A 24,222-nucleotide genomic window follows, 5' to 3' on the forward strand; every position below is an offset into this window, starting at 1 on the left:
CACTAATTTTTTGCCATTGCAAGAATTTTTGCTTTCCTGGTCTCTGCCAGATTTCAAATGTTTACAGGATCATACAGTTTGAAGCAGGATTTCTTTCACTAAAAATATTAATAACTGCGTTTGTCCACATTCATGTTAAATTCTTTAGGCCTACATAACCTCAGAAAATGGTCTTTTAAAATCCTTTTCTGTCTTATAGATATCCTATCATCCTTCCTCTACTCTGCATGAGAAGTTTTCACATCTTGCTTCCATAGTTCTAGCTCTTCCATCTCATTACCCACGTTTCCTGCATAAGTCCACAAACAATTTTTCCCTTCTGACCTCACAGTGTTTTTAAGTCAATTAAATTTAGCCAACCTAATCAATTCTTTCCTCCACGGCCATGCTTTCTTTTTCCCCCCTGCTGTCCACTATCTTATTCTCTAGTATAGCCTTGTATCTGACTACAGCCTCATTTACATTTTTTACCTTTTATTTGTTAACAGTAGTTGTTGAGATAGCATATGTCTCTCAGACTCAAGATGTCTCCTGTAACCTAGACGGATGATTTATCTATTTTTGTAGCCCTGGTTGCTGAAGGTCAATGCTCCAGACAGTCAGGTGCAAACCCTCCCCTGAGAACTGAGCTCTTTCTGGGAACACTTCCTGAAAGTAAAGCCCCGAAGTCCCTAAGTAGAGTTTCCTAAGCAGGGTTTTGCTGTGGTTTTGGCCACAGTTGGCCTGCACAAGGCATTTTTATCTATCATGTCATATGGCGAAACAGTTCATTAATGCTTCCACAGCAATCGTCAGTGCACCATTACTTTATGCTTTTTCTTGCATTTTTGAATCTGCAGGATTATGGACTTGCTTTCATTCTGAGTTAGAAGTTACAGGATATCAGGGCTCATGTCTTAAAACCTGCTTTGGTGTATCAAAGGTGTGGGTGGGAATGAAACTCCTAATTGCAAGTGACCAGAGCATTAGGGACTCAACGAAATGTCTAAACTATTTGGCACTGTTTGAAAACCCCAGACTGTGCTTTATCCCATGAGGAAGCATCTCAGCGCCCTGCAAAACAAACCAGTGTGCCTTATTTTTCCCATCCATGAGTAGACAGTATTGCCCATGCATTTTTTCAGAGCATCTAGGGCATAAATACTCTGCATACTTGGCATGTGTCATTATAATAGCATTTGGATAGCCACCCATTAGTATCTTTCCTTTGATGATCAAGCTCTTAATAGGAGTATAAAAGCGTAGATTCAGTTTTCAGTCTGCTACATTTTTTATTTCTAAATAATTGTATTTATAACACATTCAATGCCAAGATGAATCACAGCTGCAATCTCTGGGCGTGTGAGTTCCTGCTCCCGTTGTGCATTTTGTGCTCCTCGCCAAACTCACAGCCCCTGTCCCATTACAACACCCCCAATTAAAAGATCCCTGGCAAGGGAGTCTGTAGGAGGGAGTGCCACTGGACGTAGATTTTCCTGGAGCTCAAGGGCTTCTCCTATTTTTTGTGACTGTGAAGACAAGGAGGAGTTTACTAAAATGAGAGCTCTATTTCCAATATGGGAGCCAGCTTTTGTGGTAGGGCTGTAACCATGGTGACCATGCTGATCCCTTAGGTGAGGGCTAGATCCCACTCTGCCAGGACTACCTAATCTCTGTGGGGCTATGCCTGTGAGACAGAACTTCAGATGATGCTGAGTGATAATAAAATAAAATCTTTATTTTTAATAGATGGACAAAACAGACCCAAAACCAGACAGTATTTTCCTGAAATGCATGGGCACTATTGAATACAACACAAATGAAGTCAAAACATATATATCTATATTATGCTTCCTATCTGCTTCATTAAGTATAGTCTTAATATAACATTTCTGACACGGACAAAAATATACCTTTTTTTAACAACAGCCACAAATACTGCCCTGATTAATAGCAGACTTACAATAACTTACTAACTGCACATGGAACTTGATCAATACAGTTGAAGGGCAGAAGGAAAAATTAATAACAGTTTTTTTCCTATGATACTTTTATTTGAAATCCTAAATTGTTGTACTATATGAAAATAAAAGACTAAATCTGACTTTTACTTTATTTGATCCACTTAATGTTTACATTCAGTTTAGGTTCACAAAAGTATTTTTTATTTATAATACATATACCATCCCATTTGCACAAATATAGATGAAATCATAACTTTTTTGACATATCAGCTATGTTTTTAACCTTGATTTTATGAAAACATCTCATGCAAAAGAGGTAAAAATCCCTGTCAAAGAAATGTTATTCACAAATGCTAAGAACATGAAATTAAAATGCATGATTGTGATATGAATATTTTATCTAGACATTGAAGGCTCAGAAACAACCACCTCAGTGCCTGAAAATGAGCTGTTTGCTTCACTGATTATAGATCCAATTTACTGCACAGTACTACTGTCTACAAACTGTAAAAGTGAAGAAGGAGTGTCTGATAATTCCTCTGAAAATAAAATCTACTTGAAGAAACACATTCTGTTGGCATTTTTCTTGTGGAAGTAACTTAGTTGTATTTTGTTCCTTTTTTTTTTTTTTTAAACCCACATCTATCAATCACAGATGTAACCTTTGGTTATATGAACAGCTCTGTACAAATTTAATGGTAGGAAAGCTGAACTAAGGCAAATAAAACCTATAAAAAGACTTTGCATGGGGCTATTTAGATTAGCTTTTGTAGTCATCCCATCCACTATACAGCCCACCACCGCAACCATGGCAGACATTGTTGGACTTGCACAAAGACACACACACAGAATTGGTATGTGGAAAGCAGGATTGGTATATGGTCACAGGATAAACAGATCACTTCTCTCCTTTGCATGATAAAGCTTCCATGGTATGCTATATGAAAAAGTGCAATAACTTCAGTCTCTGCAGAGAGTACTGAAAAACTTTATTGGAACCATTTTTCACACAGGGAATGCGTAGTTCTATCTGGGCAGGAATAGTGTGCAAAACCACACCAATTTAAAAAATTTTCTGTAGGATAAAAATGTAAAATATTGTAATAATGTTGAAAGCATCTGGGTTGAAATTTTTGGACTAACACCTTTATTTTTTTCACTTACTTTTTTTGAGCATTATAGAAACATTTACATTTTTATCGCAACAAGGGAATATAAAAGAAAAAGATTTTTATTTTTCCATCAAAATGTCTCAATATAAAAATGTTGCAGTATTCAAAGCATCTGGTCACTATGCAGTTTCTCATAGTTAAATTCTAGCAATTCCTGGACAAAACTTAGGTAAGAGAATATTTTTTTAGGAAGACCTAGAGGTGACTGTAAAATGGAATTCTCTAACTTAACTTGGAACTGCAGCGTAAGGCATTGGCTATGTAAGCAGGCAAAGCCGTGGATTGATATCTTCTTGTAAGAAGGGATTTAGGCTAGAGGATTTGGGTAGGAAATGGACAATAATTCAGCAGTGGCTCTGTTCTCCCCCTCCTTTTCCTATACAATCTCTTTTCTCATCTCTCTGCTGTAGTTCATGGGGGAAGGAATACTGCTGGGCTTATGTTTGGTTTGTGATACCCAGCACCCTGAATTTTGTAGTTGGCTTGTTCACTCACCTTGCAGGAATTACTAGTTTCTTTGCTATATTGGCTCTTGTGGGTTTTTAGTGCAGATTCTGATTTTGATTCCCTCCACCCAGAGCACACTCAATATTTGTTAGCACAGTAGTACTGCAGGTCACAATGCATATTCAGAACTGAGATGCAGTGTTATTTTTAAATGCAGTGCAAGGAAAAATAATCAACATATCTAAAATTAATTTTTTCTACATATAAAATATATATATGCTGTTAAGACTCCACAAAAGGAGCAAAAACATACCTAAGAATTCAGCCTTGTGAAAGCTTATGTCAACACTGAATGCACAAGTTGATGGCTTCTTCCTTTAGCAGCAAAACCTATTCTTACATCTACTACCCTCTAGTATAGCTCCTCGTGCTGTGAGTGTTAAAAAAAGACATTTCAGCAGTGACCAGCAACACGAGGATGTCTGGATTTCAATGGAACATTTTGTGTCATGCGCAGAGTTTAAAAAGAATTATTGGAGCATAACTCTTAACTGTACAGAAATCTAGCTACTAGAGCTCCCACTGTGAAAGGCACATACCAATGGGGACAGACACAATCATCTTGGCCGTGGGCAAATGGAAACGATGTTGCGTGTTCCCTGCCAGCCAGGGCAAAGACAGGAGAGGCCTCATCTCCCTGCTTTGCTGCCTCTGGCCATTCATGAGAGAAGTCTTGTCAGCATCCGGCCACTGCTGATGCTCCGCAGCATTACTGTGGTGGCCAGGAGGACAGACAGTAATGAAGGAGTCCAGCATTTAGTGGAAGACACCACTGTGACTTTCGCTATGCTTGTGGTTTCAGCTTTCCTCTGACTTCCTCTCCAAGCTGCTTTTAGAGGCAGACACTTACAGATGTGGAAAACTGTCCAACAAGCCTGTGTTTTGAAATATTTTTGAGAAAGAGTGATTTTCTATGGAAAATCTACACTTTCCAGAGTAATCCCAGCAAGACCACACCAAAAGACTTTTCGATAACTTAGAGAAGACTTTTTTCAGTATGTGAAAATGTCTTTTCAAGCCTTCTTGACTCTCCTTACTTTTCAATATTTATTCCATTGGTGCAGTTGCTTCATGTCAGAGTGCTTTGCTCAGTGTTCATTTTGATGATAACTCAAGATAAGACTTCTTTTCTCAACATTGAAAAATTCTATCTAGTTTATCAGGGGTTTTTTATAAGAATCATTTTTAACAAGCTGAATTTCAACTCCAATTATTGCTTTAAGAATTTTTGAGACAGCCACTAACCACAAGAAAACAAAGAACACCTATATTAACACACTTTGCTTAAGGTTGTCTTGCATTAGGTACAACAGAATTTTAAACTGGTGAATTAATTTTAACTTTTTTTAAATTAATATATGATGTTTAGCACTCCCGTACGGTATTTATTACTATTTGTGCATTTTGCTGTCTCATACAAATAATAAAATACTAGATTGTGTTATTTAAATTTCTTTATGAGAAAAAAAATGACCAGATCAAAACTCCAAGGAAGTTATCTATCTGTCTTTGCTCAAGCAACTAGCTCTTTAGTGATAAATCACTTCCAGCTGTGACAATATATTTTCACTTAGTACCAATAAAATGTTGACTGATAATATTTCAGAGTGACTGTATTATAATCTCTTCATATGATATCCTAGCTAAATAGCTGTTGCACATTTTCTGCTACATGTATTTTCAATTGTAAATATTTTTTTAATTGCACAGTATATAGTTCTGGGTGCAAAGAATGGGATCTGAGTGTATATTTTGGTAAAAGCTCTATGAACTAATCCAACATGTTAGATAATAACAGAAAAGAGTTTCTCTCATGCTCCTGCTCCTAGAAACAACTTGAATGTGCAGCGGTATTTTATTCCCAATTCTTCCTTTTCTTCCGATAAAATGCCTCTTACTGTTCTTTGTAGAATATCCTATTTCTCGTTATTTTGCCTGTGGCTACCAGATTTTTTTAATTATCTTCAGTGTTGGACAGCTCTGGACTTGAATCAACGTAGTTGAAGGCTTCCTTGTTCGTGAAAGTTGAGCTCAAAGTTAGACTGTGTCGTGGATTCACAGGTGCAAGTTCATTTAGTACAATATTGTCACTTTTTACAAGAGTCGCTTTGTCCATGTGTTCTCTACTGTACCTGGCAACAACAGCATCAAGGAAGTCCAGCTTTGGTGGCAAAGTCCCACTTTCAAATAAGTATTTGGCTAAGTAAGAGACCATAACATTAGTAAGGAAGGAGGTGAGCATAGCAAGTGTTTTAAATGGGAATCGCTGGACATAGATATTATTATCATCTTGATACCAGCCAGGATAGTAGATCAAGGGCTGAAGGTAGAGGTACGGTTCTCCTCCAGTTATTCTGAGAACAAGGCCAAATAAGTATCCTGCAATGGCACCATAGGTGTTGGTTCCTTTAATAAATAACACACACAGGAGCTGAGGGAATATGATGATATATACGAGGTCAGAGCTGAGGTACCACAGGCCGTACACTGATGAAGCCAGCAGTGCCATTGCTGTTGCTGATGCTCCAAACAGAAGAACAGTGATTCTCATGACCCACACAATTTCCCTGTCTGAAGCCTGCAAAAGAAGGGCAGTGTTAGGTGGTTTTTTTCATGATGAGACATGTATGCCTACATTTATGCACAGTTAATATAAGACGCTGCATTGTAAGAGGAAATTTTGCATGATTCATTCTATAATATTTACAAAGTCATATCTCTATCTCCACCTCAAACTCAGGAAAAAAAACCCCAAGGGTTATGGTTGCCATTCCAAAAGTCATTAATTTTTGAACACAAGGGAAAATTTGAGAATGTGTCAAAGAGAAAAAGCAAAAGTGTTAGAAATAACCATTAGAAAGAAACACAATATGGCTCAACTAGGAAAATAACTGTCAGCATCAGAATTTCTTCTTCTCCATTTCCTAAGAAAAACTCCAACTCACTAGACCATTTTGTTATCAAATGACTTCCTGATAAATGAATAATTAGAAAAAATGTCTCATTTTGTTAAGGATTTAAGTAAAACTTATGATGCAGTGATAGTAATTAGCTCTTTGGATAAACTGCAGTGCCATGAAAACTCTTGAAAGCTGCTCTTCCCAAGCTGGCTTTTTACCTCCATCATCGGTCACAACCATAAATATTTTTATGACTTTCAGTTTGTTCAATAAACTGTTAGGAATTAAATGACATCCTTTTCCTAGGGAGGAACATGAAAGAGGTGTTTCATTAGGAAATTACACCACAGTCAATCACCTAAAATTTTCTCTAAAAATAGAAACAAAAATGTTATCTCACATTTTGCCGAAAGGAAAGCTGGTAAATGTTCCGAGCAAACATAGAACTTGCTGATAAAATTGAAGAATCAGCTGAGGACATCACTGCAGCAGACACAGCACCGAGGCCAAAGAATGAGATATAGACTGGGCAAAGGTACTGGAGCACGATCGGTAAAATCATATCTGCTTCTTTTTTACTCTTGGGGTCAGGGACACCATAATCAGTCTGGTTCCAAGCTACAATATGGACACAGGTATGTTATTAGTAACATTAGTGGTCATCGGCTACAGCATCGCTTGAATTCATTTCTAGTGAGCTATTCATATTGCCACACGTTCATTCACATTCAATACCCAAACTGTTACCAGGACCAGAACAACACTTTTCAGAGAGACAGCATCCCACTGATTTCTGTTAGGCAGATTTAATTCTGCTCAGCATTTTTTCTTATCTCTAAAATAAGTCTCACCACAGCCTGGGGTTATCCAGAAGAAATTTTAATATTAAAACTTTGCAATGCTTGTAAATGTAATTTTCTTCAAAACAAATCTGGTGTCCATGTTCCTTAGTGATGTGTTTAACTACCCTCCTGGATTACAGACAGGGCTCAAAGCCATGTGTTAAACATTTCTATCAGTTTAGCTACAAGGTCACTGTGATGGGGACAACTTTTACTATGACAAAGGTCTTGACAAGGATATCTTGGTCAAGATAAGAAATTCCTGATAAATCATAGAATCATTTATGTTGGAAAAGACCTTTGAGATCATTGAGTCCAACCGTCACCCTAGCACTGCAAAGACCACCGCTAAATCATGATCCCAAATGCCATATCTACATGTCTTTTAAATACCTCCAGGGATGATGAATACACCCTGTGCAGCCTGCTCCAAACAAGCCTGCTTGACAAACCATTTGGTGAAGAAATTTTTCCTGATATCCAATCTACACCTCCCCTGGTGCAACTCAAGGCCATTTCTTCTCATCCTGTCACTTGTTACTTGGGAGAAGAGACCAACCTGCACTTCATTACAGCCTCCTTTCAGGTAGTTCTAGAGAGCAATATGGTCTCCCCTCAGACTCCTTTTCTGCAGTCTAAACAATCCCAGCTCCTTCAGTCACTCACCATTATTACTGTTAGGACCAAATAAAAGTACCACAATCTAACTCAAACATTGAATAGAGATATTATGTCTGTAGATATCTATAATGTGCAAAATGATTTCATTTCACCCACTGGGGTAAGAGTACTTTCCTTTTGGAGAAATATTCTATAATGTTATTTTTATGTGTAGTTTCCTTCCCATAAAGAATTCATGAGTTGATTAACAGTGCCACCTGACTATCTAACCTATATGTCACCTATATCTAACATAAGCTTTGTTTTCTCAAACTTATTGCACTATTCATTTTACATTTATTTTACTACTGATTTTTAATCATTTACCTGTAGATGCTCCAATTGCACCAATGAGTACTGCAGGAATAGCCATCACAAGACAGCCAAAAGCAGCCAGGAATGACAGAACTTGAGCATATGTGGCAGAAGATGAGGAAAGAACTCGCTGGAAATATGCTTGCCATGGTATTCCTCCTAATGTCTGCAAACACAACAGGCAGAATGCTGTCATTGGGAGCTAAATGGATTTTTTTGCTATCACCATATAGAAAGCATGTAGAAGCATCACTTGAATGCTGAAAGCCATGTTGCTACTTTTTAATTTATTTAGCCAGTAATAACTGCAACTTTCATTCTCACAAGAAATGTCAATTTAAGTCCACTTTAATTCCATTCTTTTAGACAAGTTATTTTTTTGTACGATTAGAAGCAACACTTTGTGCTTACATAGTCTCTGTAACCCCCAAATACTTAATAAAGTCTTACAAAAAGTTATAAGATACTATTGTCGTATTTCATATTTGAAGAATTTGCCTCCAATACCCTTCTCCCATCAAAATTACATTGGACTCTCAGATAGGATTTGAAAGCAAGAGTTTATCTTCCTTTGTGAATGCATGTGGTCATTTGAACAAGGCAAGATGTTCTGTATACAGCGAACTCAAGAATCTGAAAAATTATTCTCCCACTGCCTTAAGCAAATACAATAAAAATAGAAATTGAAGACAGAGTAGTAAAAGCAAGTTTTCCTTTATGGTAGAAACCCTTATCTTTTATTTCGTTATATAACAGTGAAGATCTTGATGAGACAAAATTATTTCTGCAAAATACAACACAGGAGAGTATTAGCAAAGGTTAAAAAACCAAGTGCTTACAATTCTGCCTTGAGAGTAGGATTTGAACAGTCTCCACTAAATAAAAAAGTGTCTGTTACTAAACAGCATGGAAAGAAAACCCAGCAAAGTGCTCACTAACTGGACACTGTCCAGTTCTACACACTAAATGAGGTAGGAGGCATTTGGAGCAAATATTGTGTATACAGGTGTTTCATGTATGTTTCATGCACATATAGGGACTAACAATGTTTCAGAGACAAATCTGGTTTTGACTTGCTATTTATGACTGTTTTCCTTTGCTGACTTAATAATCCTTTAACAAAGCTTTCCAAGGATGTGCAAATTTCTTGAGCTATAATGAAACAAACAAGATGAAAAGAAAATGTGTCACAATTTGGCAACATCAGAGCTTTTCTTTGGTCATCAACAGAGATGAAACCTTCAGGCTTACCAGAGAGAATACAGCCACTTGAGCTAATGCCATACTTTGAATCTCTTAGAGAAAGCTGGATAAAATAATGTATTTTAATAGCCCAATTATCAGAAAACCCTAAAGATTTTTTTATTGAGATGATTTAAAAAAAAGACAGAGAAGGTAATCCCAAAGTACAATATGATAATAAAACCAGTTCAGATTTGCATAGGGACACTGAGAATGGAAAATGTTAGCATGTGTTTCTAGATCTTCTAATGGAAAGTACTTAATAACCACTGATCCCACGTGTAATACATAGTTATTAAATAACAAAAGCCCTTGGTTCATTCTGGGATGTGTGCATGTATGAATTCATCCATCCTGCCATCCATCTCTGCACAGCTTTTTCTACTTCACCTATATCTAAGGCATATTTGATCATTTGTATAACATATTTATTGCCTTCTGCAATATATAAATTCCTCTGCCAACAATGACATCAGTTAAGTATTAGCTGCACACTTTTATTTAATTTTAACATGTCAACTCTTTCAGCCTGATGATATCTAAATTGCATTCCTGGCAATGATGACTGATATGTCACTGAAATCATTCAAATGTGCAGAAAGATTGAGCAGGAGTCAAGAGGGTTTCAGTTTGCTGGAAACTCTTAATTAAGCTCTATTACTTCCAGTTGTCAGAGTAACACAGTGTGAATGTATAAATGCTTCATTCCTTCATACAAGTCACCACTTACCAGTAAAAAGAAATTGTCCAACCATGTGTAAATGTCAAGTGAGTTGATAGATCCAAGCCAAGGTGTTTGGTACACCTGGTGCACAGCTGTGAGCCCAATGTCGGTTACTGCAGGATGGGACATCGCAAAGGGGACACTGATCCACTGCAACCAAAGAGAAACACTGTTCATGTCTAAAGAAGACATTCTAAATTTGTGAAATGTTGATATTAACCTGGATCTAGCCAAACTGCCACATTGACTTGCAGTAAAATCGAGTTATGTGCTGGAGGAACATCTCTGAAATCCAGAGAGCTTGGTAGTGGACAGCTTACGTCTCTCCTGGAGACTGTGAGAAGAGAATTAATCAATGTAAATCACAAAATCAGCAGGGAAGACAAAATTATACATCTTCGTTTTATTTTCCCTGAACTCCTCATATATTCTTTACGCTCTTTCCTGGACCAGACAGTAGAGAAATATTTACATATAAACTTGCATGTAATAGCATCAGGATTTGCCAGTTTACAAGCATGAGACATCACACCTCAAGGCTTGGGAGTTTGTTTGTAATTCAGTACAAAACTATATCACGACAAGAGAGTAGTGATGTTGGTGCAACCCCAACTGTCTTCCTCCAAAACTCTCATTAGCCCAAGGGTTACATCACTTTTCTGCCTTGAGGGTGTTTTCTTGGGATCTCCTGACCATTTTCAGTCTCTCTCTTTTTTTATCTATGCCAAAAAAACCTTTCCCAGAGACAGTTTCTGCCAGAAGGTCCATTTCCTTCTCCAACTGACTTTTTGTGCATTTACTTGCCAACTCGTTTTGCAATGGTATAACTCCCTTTCTATGGAGGAGAAAATCAGCAGCTCCTACTGAGATGAAAATCAGGCTTTGTGCTATATGGGCTAGACCATCACAAGCATAGCATCCTTAAGGATCCAATGATATCCAAAACCACACAGATTGCTACAATTCAACTGATCACAGTTAAGTATATGGGGTCAACAGGAGCAAGGAAGGGAAAAATCAAACATCTTTCTCTAATTTGTTGCACAGTTACTGCAATAGTGTATGAAGAATATTTTGCAGCACTGCCTGTTATTCTGACAGTTTAACACATACCATAGGATTCTGTTCTGCTACATGTTAAACTTCAATTTAAGCAGTTGGGCAGAAAGATTCCCTTCTCACTCCATGCTTGAGCTTTTCTGTGAAAGTTCACCAAAATGTTTCAACTGTCTCCAAGATATTTTGAGGGAAAAATAAATATACTTTCAAAATTAATGGATATTAATACTGTTCTTACTGAGAAATTAATGGGGAACAAGGATGTCAAAGGATTTTTTTATTCTCGTTTCTGAATCTCAAACATGTTCGACTAATGAGCTTCTGAACAGCTGTAGTTTGACCATACTCCACTGGGATTTTCAGTGGGGTAAATCTCTGAAAGTTTATCTGGACTCTGCATGCCACAACCCAGGATTCAGTAGGTACTGTATTGCAAATGCATTATGAGCTTTTGTAAGCCATTCCAGTTCCTGACAGTAACCTAGCCTTTTGTGGTCTCGAGGACTACCTTTACAGTAGTAAATAAAACAAATCAAGACACTTTCTCTGGCCCTGCAGTTCACTGGCATGTCATGGTTTACATCCATACATTTAGACTCCTTTTCCTGGCAAAAATGACAAACCTCAACTGTTTCTGGGAATTATCTGGGAAAATAGAGAGTACAGAATGGGGAATTAATAATACAGATGAGATGAAGTAGTAAATAGTGAGGATACAGTCAAGGAAAGTCTCACCAGGCAAGATAAAGACAAAGAGATGAGAACTCTAGATGTGGATACAAGAGAGTGAGGAAGGTAGAAGAGACACTACATGAGATTGTAAAGAGAAAACCAAGGATGTACATATGGCTGGGGTAGAGGTTATTGAAACATAAGGAAGAAGCTGTGTCTGAAATGAGGAGTCAGGGTAGGGAACAGAAGTGATTATAACAAGTGTTTCCTCCTGGGTAAGGAGCAGGAGAGAAACCAGACGTTAGAGGAATCAGCAGTAAAGCTCTGCACCAGTGGGAATAAAAACTGCTCCAGGGCCTGCAGGAGAAGCTGGGTAAGTGTAACTGTGCCATCTTCTGCTGTGACATCTCCTGTGAAAGTATTCCATCTCATCTAAAACTGCCTGACCATTTAGATACCAAGTCTTCCAGCCTCACTGATGACACTCTCAAGTTCATGAATGTGGTTTATTCTACAGTTGTATTATTATTGATTATTTCAAATGGGAAATTACATAAAGAGCCCAACCTGAACTGAAAGAACACCATAAAGCTACAGATCCAACCATTTAGAAGACTGCTATACAACCTTCATTTGCTTTTTCCTGTCTGTCAGTTTCATGCTGATTTTAATGTTGTTATTCCCATGGGATCAGCGTCTTTAGCAGTTCAGAGGTTGATCTCACTGAAGAAGCATTTTGATTTATCTAAAATGTTGGGAATTTTTGTAATGCATTCCATCGGTAGAAAATGAATGTTTCACAAATATTAACCTTCATGTTAGGGAAGGAGACAGTATTTTCCTTACTATATAGGTGAAGAACAGAGGTATGAGGAAAGAAGATCTGGAATAACTTCTCATTTGACTTTGCCAGCTGGAACTTTGATTTGCTTTTTCAGAGTATTTAGCACCATTTCCATTAAGTCAGGTACAAGAGGGAACACTCAGCATTTCTGCAAGTAAGGCCCTAGCCCTCACAGTAAGATACCACAGAGTGAGGACACACACAGAGCTGGTTAGTGACCACCTGTGCGAGCACTGGGTAAACCAATTTCCCTAGAGCTGCACAAGAGCTCTGCTGAAAGTACAGAAAGAACTTCAAGTCCCCAAAGTGCCGTTTGGCTCCTCCACACTGAGCCACCTCATTTATTTTAGGCTCTCTCAGTTCTCTGCACACCTGTGACTATATATTACTGCCACTGGCAAACAAAGACAGCAGCTGCTTTGATTGCACCCTAGTGATCTGGGTACTGTTACATTGGTGTTTTTCAGTGTGGGTCTTAAAGAACAGCACTAAATAAAAGGCTGCCCACTATCGTTAGCAGCTGATGAGGGGATATTCATACTACCACATTAAAACAGCCAAGACATCCGGTAAAACCTCCTGTGTTATGGTCACCAAAGATGGTGGGGGGAAATGAGGAAAAACCCAAGAAAGTTAGCTAAGTTAACAGGAGGTTAACTAAGCTGCATGAGTAGGTAACAACCAGAGAAAAGAGAGGCAGGAGAGTATCAGCTCTGCAGGTCCAATGCCAGTATTTCAGGCATAGGACTGCTTCCTATGTCTAATGCTTTCTTCCAGTGCCTGTGTCACAGTCCCATGGACAGACAGGGAAGGAGTCAGCTACAGTCTTATTTGTAGGAAAAAAAAGCCAAAGAAACAGACCTCTTGGACAACATTATTTTTGAAGCACAGATTGTACCTTAAGGCAAATGCAGACTCTTAAAGTCAGTCTCCACTATGAGTGGAGATATTCCTTTTCCATGCTTTCAGTGAAGAAAGTTCCAAACCTAAAACTGAGCAATAGGTCTCAGCAATAATCTTAATGCTCAGGGCAAAATTCTCAACAAAAAAAGGAAAAAAAGCACCAAACTTACCAGTCCCAGGAAGATGCAGAAGAGTTGAACTACATCAGTGTAGGCCACAGAATAAAGCCCACCCACAAGTGTGTACATAGTTGCAATCAGGGCAGAAATAATAACTGAAATATTGACGTTAATGTCAATGATCACACTTATAGTTGCACCTAAGGAGAAAACCAAAGTACTGTGTGTTAGTGTAAGTCTGATGAGAAGGTACACCTTTGTTAAGTTGCATATATAGGTGCTGGTCTGACACTTAATACTCATGGCTAGGCTTCGCGAACGAAGATTTGGGAGACATTTAATATATTCCCCCCTCTGCACACCCCTTCTGCACCTTTGAAGGGAGTGGTAAAAGGGATGCTCCTGGTGGTCCAAGTTTAGCATCTGTCATTTTTCAGGTTCTTAAGAAAATGAGGACAGAAGGCTCCCGACAGCCCTTCCTTACAGTGCTCAAGCTTTGTAGGGACTACACTCTCTTGTTCTGCCTGGGGAAAAGCAGCTATGCACAGACAGCTGAAGCTTCCCTGGGTGAGTAGCAGCCACATGGGAGCAAGTGTATCTTTGCAGTAAAAGCTTTTCTTGGGGATGTCTGCTACATCCCATTTATGCTGTGAGCTAGCTCCTTTTGGCCAAGGAAGGAACGGTAGAGGAGGCATCTGCTAAAATGTCCACTGACATTTCTAAAGTGCTCTTGAATTTTTTATCTGGGACAAATAAGTTTTTTATCTGGGACAAAGTTTCTTTGCAAACTGCAAAATCCATCCTCCGCTGTTGACCCAGAAATCAAGAACTTTCCCAAGCATTATCAAGCAGATTTCATTTGTAGAAAGCAAATCACAATGTTGAGCTGACCACAAAACAGCTCACAGAATCAAAGAGTTGCTGACACTGAAGAACACCTGTAAGGATTGTCTCTTCCAAGTCCCCACGCAAGCAGTGTCAGATGAAGCAGGTTGCTCAGATCACGTTCAGTCAGGTCTTGACTATCCATAAGGGTGGAGACTCCACAGCTTCTCTGTGCAGTCTGTGACAGTGGCTGATCTCTCACATTGTTAAAAAAAAAGAAAGTTTCTTTAAATTTAAACAGAATGTCATGTAGTTCTTTTTGTGCCTATTTCCTCTTGTCCTATCTTTGGGCAACACAGATATGAGCCTGTCTCCAGCTTTTTTATCCCAAATAAATAAATATAATATCAGGTATTTATGCAGATGGATAAGTTCCCCCTGGGCCTTGCCTTTTACAGGCTGAACAGCTCCACCTCTCCAGTCTTTCTTTGTACACCAGATATCCCAGTCCCTTAATAATCTTTGTTGCTCTTCAGTAGTGTCTCTCTGGTATGGCCACATCTCTTGTATCACGGAGCACTGGATCCAGTATTCCAAATGTGCTCTCAACCTGCTGGCAGCGGTCCTTCCAATGCAGCCCAGTATGGCATTGGCTTTCTCTGACACAAGTTCACATTGCTGGATAATGGTCAGCTTCATTGCCTTCTAAGACTTCCAGGTCCTGGCTACAAACATGGTTTCCAGCTGGTTAACCCCCAGCCCATACCGGAACATCAGGTTTTACCTCCCCAGGTACATGATTTACCATTTCTTTTTGTTGAACTTCATGAGGTTCCTGTTGGCCCAATTCTGCAGCTTTTTGAGATCCTTCTGAAAGGCATTACAACTATCAGGCCTATCAGCAACTCCTCACCATTTTTTATTTTCTTCAAACTAGCCAAGGGTGCAATTGGCCCCACCAGCAAGGTCATTAATGAAAACATTGCATAATGTAGGAGTCAGTATGGACCTCTGGGATGGACAATTGGTGACCGGCCACCTGGTGGCAGCCATGCTGCTGGTCACAGCCTGCTGAGCCCAGGAGTTCAGCCAGTTCTCAATCCTCAATCTCCTCCTCACTGTCCACTCCTCTTCTAGTCTGTACTTCACCTGTTTGTCTATGAGGATGTTATAGGACATGGCATAAAATGCCTTTTTTGAAATCCTCAACATGCCCTGTTCTCCCTTTGTTTACCAAGCCAGTCAGCTCATCATGTGAGACCTCAGGGTGGTCAGGAATTATTTCCTTTTCATAAATCCATGCTGACTATTCTCAGTCCCCTTCTTGACCTTCATTGGTTTGAAAGTAGCTTCCAGGAGTATTTTCTCCATCACCTTCCCAGGGACTGAGGTGAGGCTGACCAGCCTTTAGTTATTGGTGTCTTGCTTCTTGCCCTTCTTGAAGATGGGAGTGATATTTGTTTTCTTCCAGTCTTCAGGAACATACGTGTTCTGAAGACCACAGTCTTCAGAAGATTACTGAGAGTGTTCTTGCAATGTTATCAGTCAGCTCCCACAGCACTCATGGCATGCATCCCATGAGGTCCCATGAAACTGTCTGTCCAGTGTATCTGAATGTTTCCTAACTTGATTCTCCTCCAGCAAATCTTCCTTGCACTGGACTTTCCTAGGCTTCTTAGGGTCCTGGAATTCCTGAAGGCTAGTCTTACCAGCAAAGAATTAAGCAGAGAAGGCACTGAGTACCTCAGCCTTTTCCACACCCTTTGCTACCAAGTGCCCCATCCCATTCAACAACAGTCCACATTTTCCCACTTGTCAGGATGGACTGTTCTTGAGCTTGGAGGAGGTAATGGTTGAATAGCAAACAGCTCTTCTGGACTCCTCTCCAGGACCATCTCCCATGGGATTCTTTCAAGCAGAATACTGGAGAGTCCAAGCTCTACTCTCCTGAAGTCCATTCTTGCAGTCTTGATTTTTGCCTTGTTCTCCTTTTTCAGGACCATGAACTTCACCATCTCATGAACACTGCAGCCAACTCCGCCTCTGACCTTCACACCCTTAACGAGTTCTTCCTTGTCTGTAGGTAACAGGTGCAACAGAGCACCTTCCTTCATCAGCTCCCTGATCATTTGTGTGAGGAAGCTGTTAGTGCACTGAACAAACCTCCTGAATAGCTTGTGTCCTCCTGCATTGCCCTTGCAGCAGCTATCAGAATGGTTATACATCTCTCTTAGATGTATTAACTATTTCAAGTGATTGCAATGTTTTAAAACCATGCTAAAAAATTCCTCTGCTTCTAATTAGGATGATTTAAATGAAACCTCTTGCAACAACTTTTAGGCCTTGCAATTATTGTAGATGGATATTCTGGAGCACATATTTGGAAGAGTTCTGGCTACAGAAGAAAACATGATGTGTAATATATATTAGAGTTTCTGGGAGCTGACAGGTGTGGTTTTTGCTGTACAGTGAGACTTCAAAGTTCACGTGCTTAAGGATAACAAGCTCAGACCTCTTTCACAAGTCGTAAGACCTGCTTCCCTTCTACAGCTCTGCCAAGCAAGGAGTCATAATGAAGATCGAGTAGTGAAGAGCACTGGGATTAAACATTCATCAATGAGGATAGGTGTGCAAATCAGGAGACATAAAAATTAGTCACAGAATAGTTAAATCAAAATCTTCAATGACCTTCATAATCCTTAACTGTCAGCTGTTAATATAAATCTAGAAAGGCACACCACTTGCAATGAAATAAAACAGAATGGCTTGTCCTCAGTCAAAAATATTGCAAACATTCTGAGTGTTCTTCAAGTTATTCAAGTCCTATCACCTCAGTATGCAGTTTGTTCTTAGTCTTTTAAGGGTTTTGTGATGAAATTGTGGTAAACAAGCTCCCCTATTGCTTTGCAGTTCATCACAGCGCAGTTGGAGAGTACCTTCAAAGTTTATTTTTTGTTTAAAATAGCATATGCTAGAAAGCATTACCACATGCATGTGCATTATTAGTATGATTAGCTGGTGAAAGTCAATTACTGGTGCTTCAACTCAAGGGCTTTCTCAGTTCTTGAAGGGATTGCTAAATTCAGGCCTGAAATATAATTAAAACCCCTGGAAGTTGATTTTTTTTCAGGACTGGATGAGTAGTTGGGTGATTTTCTATTGAGTCATAATTTCACTAATTCTCTGAATCCTTTCTTGAATCCCAAGTATTTTCTTCATTTTGTTAAGAAGAAAGGCATTTAGAATTGAAGAATTCTTCAATTTATTGATCAGCACCTGGTTTATTTCTATTATTTGTGTTATGGAAAGTTCTGTATATGTAGATCTATATGCAAAGGATTATTTTGTTTAGATGCATTGGCAATGATGTTACACATTCTTAAGGGAAATTTTGACTGGCTTCTGTGATGCCAGTGGTGTAAAAGAAAAGCTGGGTCAGATAATACAAAAGGGGCACTTGGATTCACTCACATCACTCGCACAATCAAAGGAAATTTTTTGCTAAATCTTTTCATGCTCTTTGAAGAGAGACAACTTAAAGGTATGTGAAAACAATTAGATATCTTGCACGTCTTTCCATTATCAAAATAATTAATGGGGTACCATTACTGGATTTAATTACTAGTTAGCATGGGTCTTAGAACTGTCACACTCTGAATCATTTGGCTTGAATAGTTAGCATTTGAAGCTAGAATTTTAATGCATTTCTGATATTCCTAATATTTTCTACCTGTGATAAATTAATATTTATACTGCTTATTCCTTACCTAAGGCAGAGAAGATGGCAGCAGCCCAAAACATTTCTCCCATTAAAGCTGGAATAAACAGTAGTCCTCCCATCCTTTTTCCATAAAGCTGCTGAAAAGGGTCTAGCATTGTCACATAGCCTCTGGATCGCATGGGTTTTGCAAAAAAAAGACCACCTGCAAAGAAAAACAGTATAAGACACCAGCTGCAGTTTAGAAATGCATTGCTATTAAGGCATAAAACATTCATTGTCAGTTAAGGGTACAAAAATATCAGCAATAGTGTTTTTTTTTGTTTCTTTCTTTGTTTTTTTTTTTTAAGTAAAAAGTACAGTTAAAATATCCTTGGGAACTCTTACCTTGCAACTGTCTACAGAGTTACTTAAACACACCCTTCCTGCCCATTAATACCTATAGTCTGATAATAAAAAATAAATTTTTTTCTTATTTTGTCTGGTTCAGTTTATGTAATCTGCCATTATGGATGCTGTCGGAGTTTTGTCTCATTTTGCATCAGCCTAAGGTAATGCCTTTCTACCTAATCCTGTTGATTCTTAGAGCAGAATCCAGCATGAATTTTCATATAGCCCTACTCTAAAAATAAAACTGTCTGAGATTCCTGGATCAGAAGTACAAGTTCACATGTGGTTTAGTGTATATATAGCAAAACTGATTCTTTCAGGACAATTCAAATTTATTATGTATGCTTAAAACAACCTTATTACACCTTCAGGGTAGGTCAGAGGTGGTCTGGGCTCTGCAGATGTCAGTTTTCCTGAATATTTGTCATATGCTTATTTCACTTATGTATGTTCAGGAATTTTGCTGTATCACAATTCTGCTCCACCTGGCTTGTATATTGGCTGGATATGTACATAAATGTGCAAAGGCCTCCCCTCCTAAAATTCTTTCTGGCTTGGGAAAAAAAAAAGGACATACCTCAGTAAAGCTGAAAGATCACTTGTATGGAAACCTGTTTAATTGAGATCTGCATGACTATAACTAAGTAGACTTCTACCACAGTAAAACTGCTATATAAGGTACAATAAAAAAAATGGTAAACCAGTCAGTTCCCAATAAAATCTACTGTATATTATTTGGCAACCCTTAATTAGGTTCTTTATCACAAGATATGTAATGTATTCATTCTACTGTGCAGAAGATTTTCCACATTTCTATGTATTGCCTTTTATCACTCATATTTCTTCATTACATTAGGTTCCCTGAACAGAAGGTACTGGCTTAACAATCGTAATTTATACTGCTTATGTGAATACTGCCTTTAGGTGGAAAGATGCAGAAACTCTCCACCATTTTTTACTATACTTGGATTAGTAATGGATCCCTTTGCTATTCTACTTGTTATGCCATAATTACAATAGACAATTAAAAAGAAAAACAAAGAGTCACTGGTATTATAATCTATTACGGTGTTCAAACACCTGTCAAAAGAAATAGGAGATATTGCAACTTTTTAAACTAAATTGATTGAATAATTAGGAAAAGTGGTATGGAGAACAACACTGAACAAACAGGGAGATTATATCAATTTTAAATCCTTACAGTCTGAAGCAATAATATTTCTCCTAGAATTTTATTTATAATTTTGATTATTTATTTTTCTAAAGAAGAATAAGTAATCCTCCACTCAAAACTTCACGTACAGCTCATGCCTACAGAAACGCTTTCCTCTCTGTGCTCAGCAGAGAGATCTATGGTCCCATGATACAGACTTCTTTACTCTGCAGTGGCTATTGTAATTTCCAGGAAAACAAGTCTGGATATCTAAAACCAGCCGGAAATGAGCAGAGAGGCTAACTCAACCCCATCTGGACTACTATTAATTTGTGTCAATTCTACAAAGGCTGAGAGTCAGCAAGATGCTTGTGACTACAATCCTAACAACCAGTTAATGACATCGACGGATCATGACCATCATGACCTCATAATGACATAAACTGGTCTCTGGCCAGACAACCACTGTTATTATTTTCTTTACAGGAAATAGAGCTGGTCTCAGGGATGGGAACCACTATCAGAACTGGAGCTGGCGTACACATGCCAGAGAGGAACATCTACGATGGGTAAAGCTTCTGCCTGGGAAGAAAGGATAACCAGGACAGGCCATTGGAAAGCATTTTCAAGGGAAAAAAAAGAATGAGGAAGAAAAACAAGCGTATAGGAAGAAAAAAAAATACTGTGAAAGAAGATCTGGATAAGCAACCAAAGGAAATAAAGGGACAGATTAGGTGGGAAAACCATGAGAAAAGACTCAGAATAGACTGAGAGGTCAAGTAATATTGGAAAAGCTAGTACATTGGGCACATTAAAGCAACACAAAAAAAAGAATCTTTTTTGTAACAACATGCTTTTTAAACACTTGCATCATTACTGCAGCATTAAAAATTATAATGCTGTCTGTGTTTTACACTCTGACCTTGCATGTGGCAGGATTGTGTATTTGCATTTTGATTTGGAGTTTTGTACTGCAATTAAGAGGACGCATGGTCCAATTTTAAGGAAATAATCTGGTTATACTACAGACTTCCTACACAAAATTAAAAAAGTTACATAGGTTCTTGGTGAAGATCTGTATAAGCACTTTCCTAACCTGAAAGCATATCTGTCTTTCTTGAATTCCAAGATTATAGGTGCCCTGATTCCTGGGCACCTAGGTCATGATACAGATCATGTAGGCATTCAAAGAAAACCCAAATATATAAAACTTTGTATATGTAATTTAAATACTCCCTCCCCCCCAAGGACAATATGGTTGTAATAATCAAATAGGTCTTGACAAGGAGTCCAGGAGACTTAAGATATCAAACTATTTATAGCTATCTTCTGTTTTCTTTGCAATAGCTGAATGTACTGGCAGAAGGGATCCAGTTTACGTCAGCATCCTTTTATCAGACCCTAGTTGTTTCATTTGACATAATGAACTTTTCATCAGAACTGTTTAAACTGAGAAACTATTAATTTTAGTCTTTGCTTACCTAAAATCAGGCTAAGGGAATATCCAATAGGTGCCTGAGCCCAAGCTAGACCGTAGCCTGGGACATACACAGCTTCTGCTGTTCCATTGATGTAACCACCTCCTACCCATGTGGCTGAAAAGGAAGAGATGGAAAAGTCTTTAATGTACACAAAGAAAGAAAAGCTCACACACTGTATAATGAAATTGTCATTACTTATAATACTGTTATTTTTTATTACTTGTACTGTACAAGTGCCAGGCACAGCATCATTCTATAAAAGGCAGCCCTAATTTGAACTTACAGCTTAAGCATATGAAAAAAGAAGTCAGATGGAACTGAGACAATCATCAAAGTGACTAAGTCTCTGTATAGTCAGTGAAGGTGTGAGGGCTGAGTCCCCCACTATTTATTTTCCATTACTATTCTCTCTGTGTTAGTCCAAATGAAGGAGAGATGTAAGGGGGAATCTGAAGAAGAACAATAAACACACAGTGAAAAAGTCATCCCAGCTAGAAAAACTCAAAGAATTTAAATTAGGCAAGAGTTTAATGAATGTGTAATTTATTTGGCCCTTCATGAAAAAAAAATTGCCCTTAAAACCTTGCTGAATATTAAAATTGTTGTTACATGAAGTACATTCAGTAAACTCTGAGATGTCTAAATATTTCTCTAGAGGGTTGTATTGCTTTTTTGTTGCTCTGTAAATTCTAAACAGTGAGTAATTTATTTTTGTTCTTCCTGAAGACATATTCATGCTATCTGCAATATTTCTGATTTTCTCTCTCTCTCTAAAAAGCAGTCTTTTTAATATACCAATCACTGACACTTAATGAATTGATTCTTTGCCTTTAAGGGAAGTTTCTATACTTGACAATTTGGGATCTACAATATGTATGAGAGAAAAACTCCAACATAGAAATGTATTGCAATTACATCTGCAAAAATATTTCATAACAAACCACATAATAAGGTTTATCTCTTCCTGTTTGCAGATTCCATGCAAAAATTTTTGATAATGTCTAATGTATACTGGTAAGTTTTAAGAATCTAGGTTTGTAGTTTGAACAAAGGCAGACAGATCATTACAAGTCCTAGCTTTCTGTAATTCTGTTTTGATTTGTGTCAGAAACCTTTACTTTCTCATATAAAAGTAGCTCAGACTTTCTTTGTAAATAGTCACAATTTTTAGAAATGTATTTTCCTTAAACATTCTTCACAATTTTCCCATCATCCACCATCAAACAAGCAAACTTGATTTTGTGTTTAAGACAAAAAATTGGACAGAAACACAAATGAAGAAAATTAAATGAAAATCCCTCAGAAATGTAATTAAAATCTAAATTACCACTCTTTTCCACTTAACTGTGATATTTCCCAAGTAATACCAGAGGGTATTTTGCTGAATTTCACCATGGCTTTAGAAACAAAGATCTCTAGGGATGGGGCATTCACAACTTTCCTGGGCAACCTGTTCCAGTGCTTCACCACCCTCACACTAAAGAATTTCTTCCTAATATCTATTTAAATCTATTCTCCTTCCATTTAAAACCGTTACCCCTCATCCTATCACTACATGCCCTGATAAAAAGTCCCTCTCCATCTTTCTTGTAAGACCCCTTTAGGTACTGCAAGGCTGCTATGAGGTCTGCACAGATCTCTCTCTTCTCTGGGCTAAACAACCCCAATTCTCTCAGCCTGTCCTCTTACAGAGGGTGCTTCAGCCCTGTGATCATCTTTGTGGCCCTTCTCTGGACTCATTTCCACAGGTCCAAATCTTTCTTATGCTGGAGACCCCAGAACTGAACATGTTAACCCAGGTGGGGTCTCATCAGAGAAGAGCAGAAGGACCTGCTGGCCACACTTCTTTTGGTGCAGCCCAGGATGTGATGAGCTTTTTGAGTGGTGAGTGCACGTTGTTGGCTCATATTCATTTCATTTACCAGTATCAAGTTATTCTCAACAGGATTGTTCTTAATCCACTCATCAACCAGCCTGTAAGCATGTTTGGGTTTGCCCCAATCCAGGTGGAGCACCTTAGACTCGGCCTATCACAGGCCCATCTTCAAAAGCCTGTCCAGATCCCTCTGCATGGCATCCCTTCCCTCTAGATTATCAACCACAGCACTCATCTTAGTGTCATCTGAAATCTTGCTGAGGGTGCACTCAATCCCACTGTCTGTGTCCCCGACAAAGATGCTGAATAGCACTGGTCCCTGTAGGAACCACTGAGGACCACCACTTGCTACTGATCTCCACCTGGACACTGAGTTGTTGAATGTTAAGTCTGTGACTACTTGGGATGCCTACTGTGTCTCAAGCAGCACAGTCTTATGGCATAGGCGGTAAACACCTCTATACAATATTAAAAGTAAATACTTAGGAATTATATTTGTCTCCTTCCCTGAAAATGCATGAGCACGAATTCTACATAAATGGTACTCAGTTATAAATGGGCAATAATATCCCATAGTCAACAACAGATGTCCAGCATTGCTGCAGCTGGGGTGCAAGGGTGCTTCAAGTTCCAGCAATGATTTGGGCTTGCTACAGAGGTGGTAGTTGTTTTGTCAAGTGCACTTGGATGCTATGCCTAGCTGCCTCATTTTCTTTTGGAGAAGAAAAAGTCAATTCCCTTCTGTGTGATGTTGCAGAGGTCAGTGCTCTCCCCTGGCTGGGGACAGGAACAGTGTCCTGCAGGCAGATATTACATAAGGTGGCATGGAGAATTCAGCCTTTATTTTTAATTTCTTGATTTCTGGATTGGAGTTTGA

The 24,222-nt window shown here is 38.5% G+C and overlaps 1 protein-coding gene across 2 annotated transcripts in view; it reads right to left on the reverse strand.

The window, feature by feature from the left end:
- Window positions 1–1,720: 1,720 nt before the first annotated feature.
- The window catches only part of SLC5A7 (solute carrier family 5 member 7), a 39,098-nt gene continuing 16,596 nt past the window's right edge, over window positions 1,721–24,222 (reverse strand). For both annotated transcript variants that reach the window (XM_051772752.1, XM_051772754.1), the window contains exons 3-9: window positions 21,470–21,583; window positions 18,495–18,650; window positions 13,954–14,102; window positions 10,312–10,455; window positions 8,352–8,505; window positions 6,923–7,140; window positions 1,721–6,200 (exon numbers count right to left, since the gene is read on the reverse strand). In XM_051772752.1, coding sequence (XP_051628712.1) covers window positions 5,577–6,200; window positions 6,923–7,140; window positions 8,352–8,505; window positions 10,312–10,455; window positions 13,954–14,102; window positions 18,495–18,650; window positions 21,470–21,583 — 1,559 coding nt within the window. In that variant the 3' untranslated portion in view covers window positions 1,721–5,576. The remainder of the gene's footprint in view (window positions 6,201–6,922; window positions 7,141–8,351; window positions 8,506–10,311; window positions 10,456–13,953; window positions 14,103–18,494; window positions 18,651–21,469; window positions 21,584–24,222) is intronic.

Source organism: Manacus candei, unplaced genomic scaffold, assembly GCF_025592945.1.
Source record: "Manacus candei isolate 608988 ecotype Guabito, Panama unplaced genomic scaffold, ASM2559294v1 h1tg000159l, whole genome shotgun sequence".
In the NCBI taxonomy this organism is placed as follows: Eukaryota; Metazoa; Chordata; class Aves; order Passeriformes; family Pipridae; genus Manacus; species Manacus candei.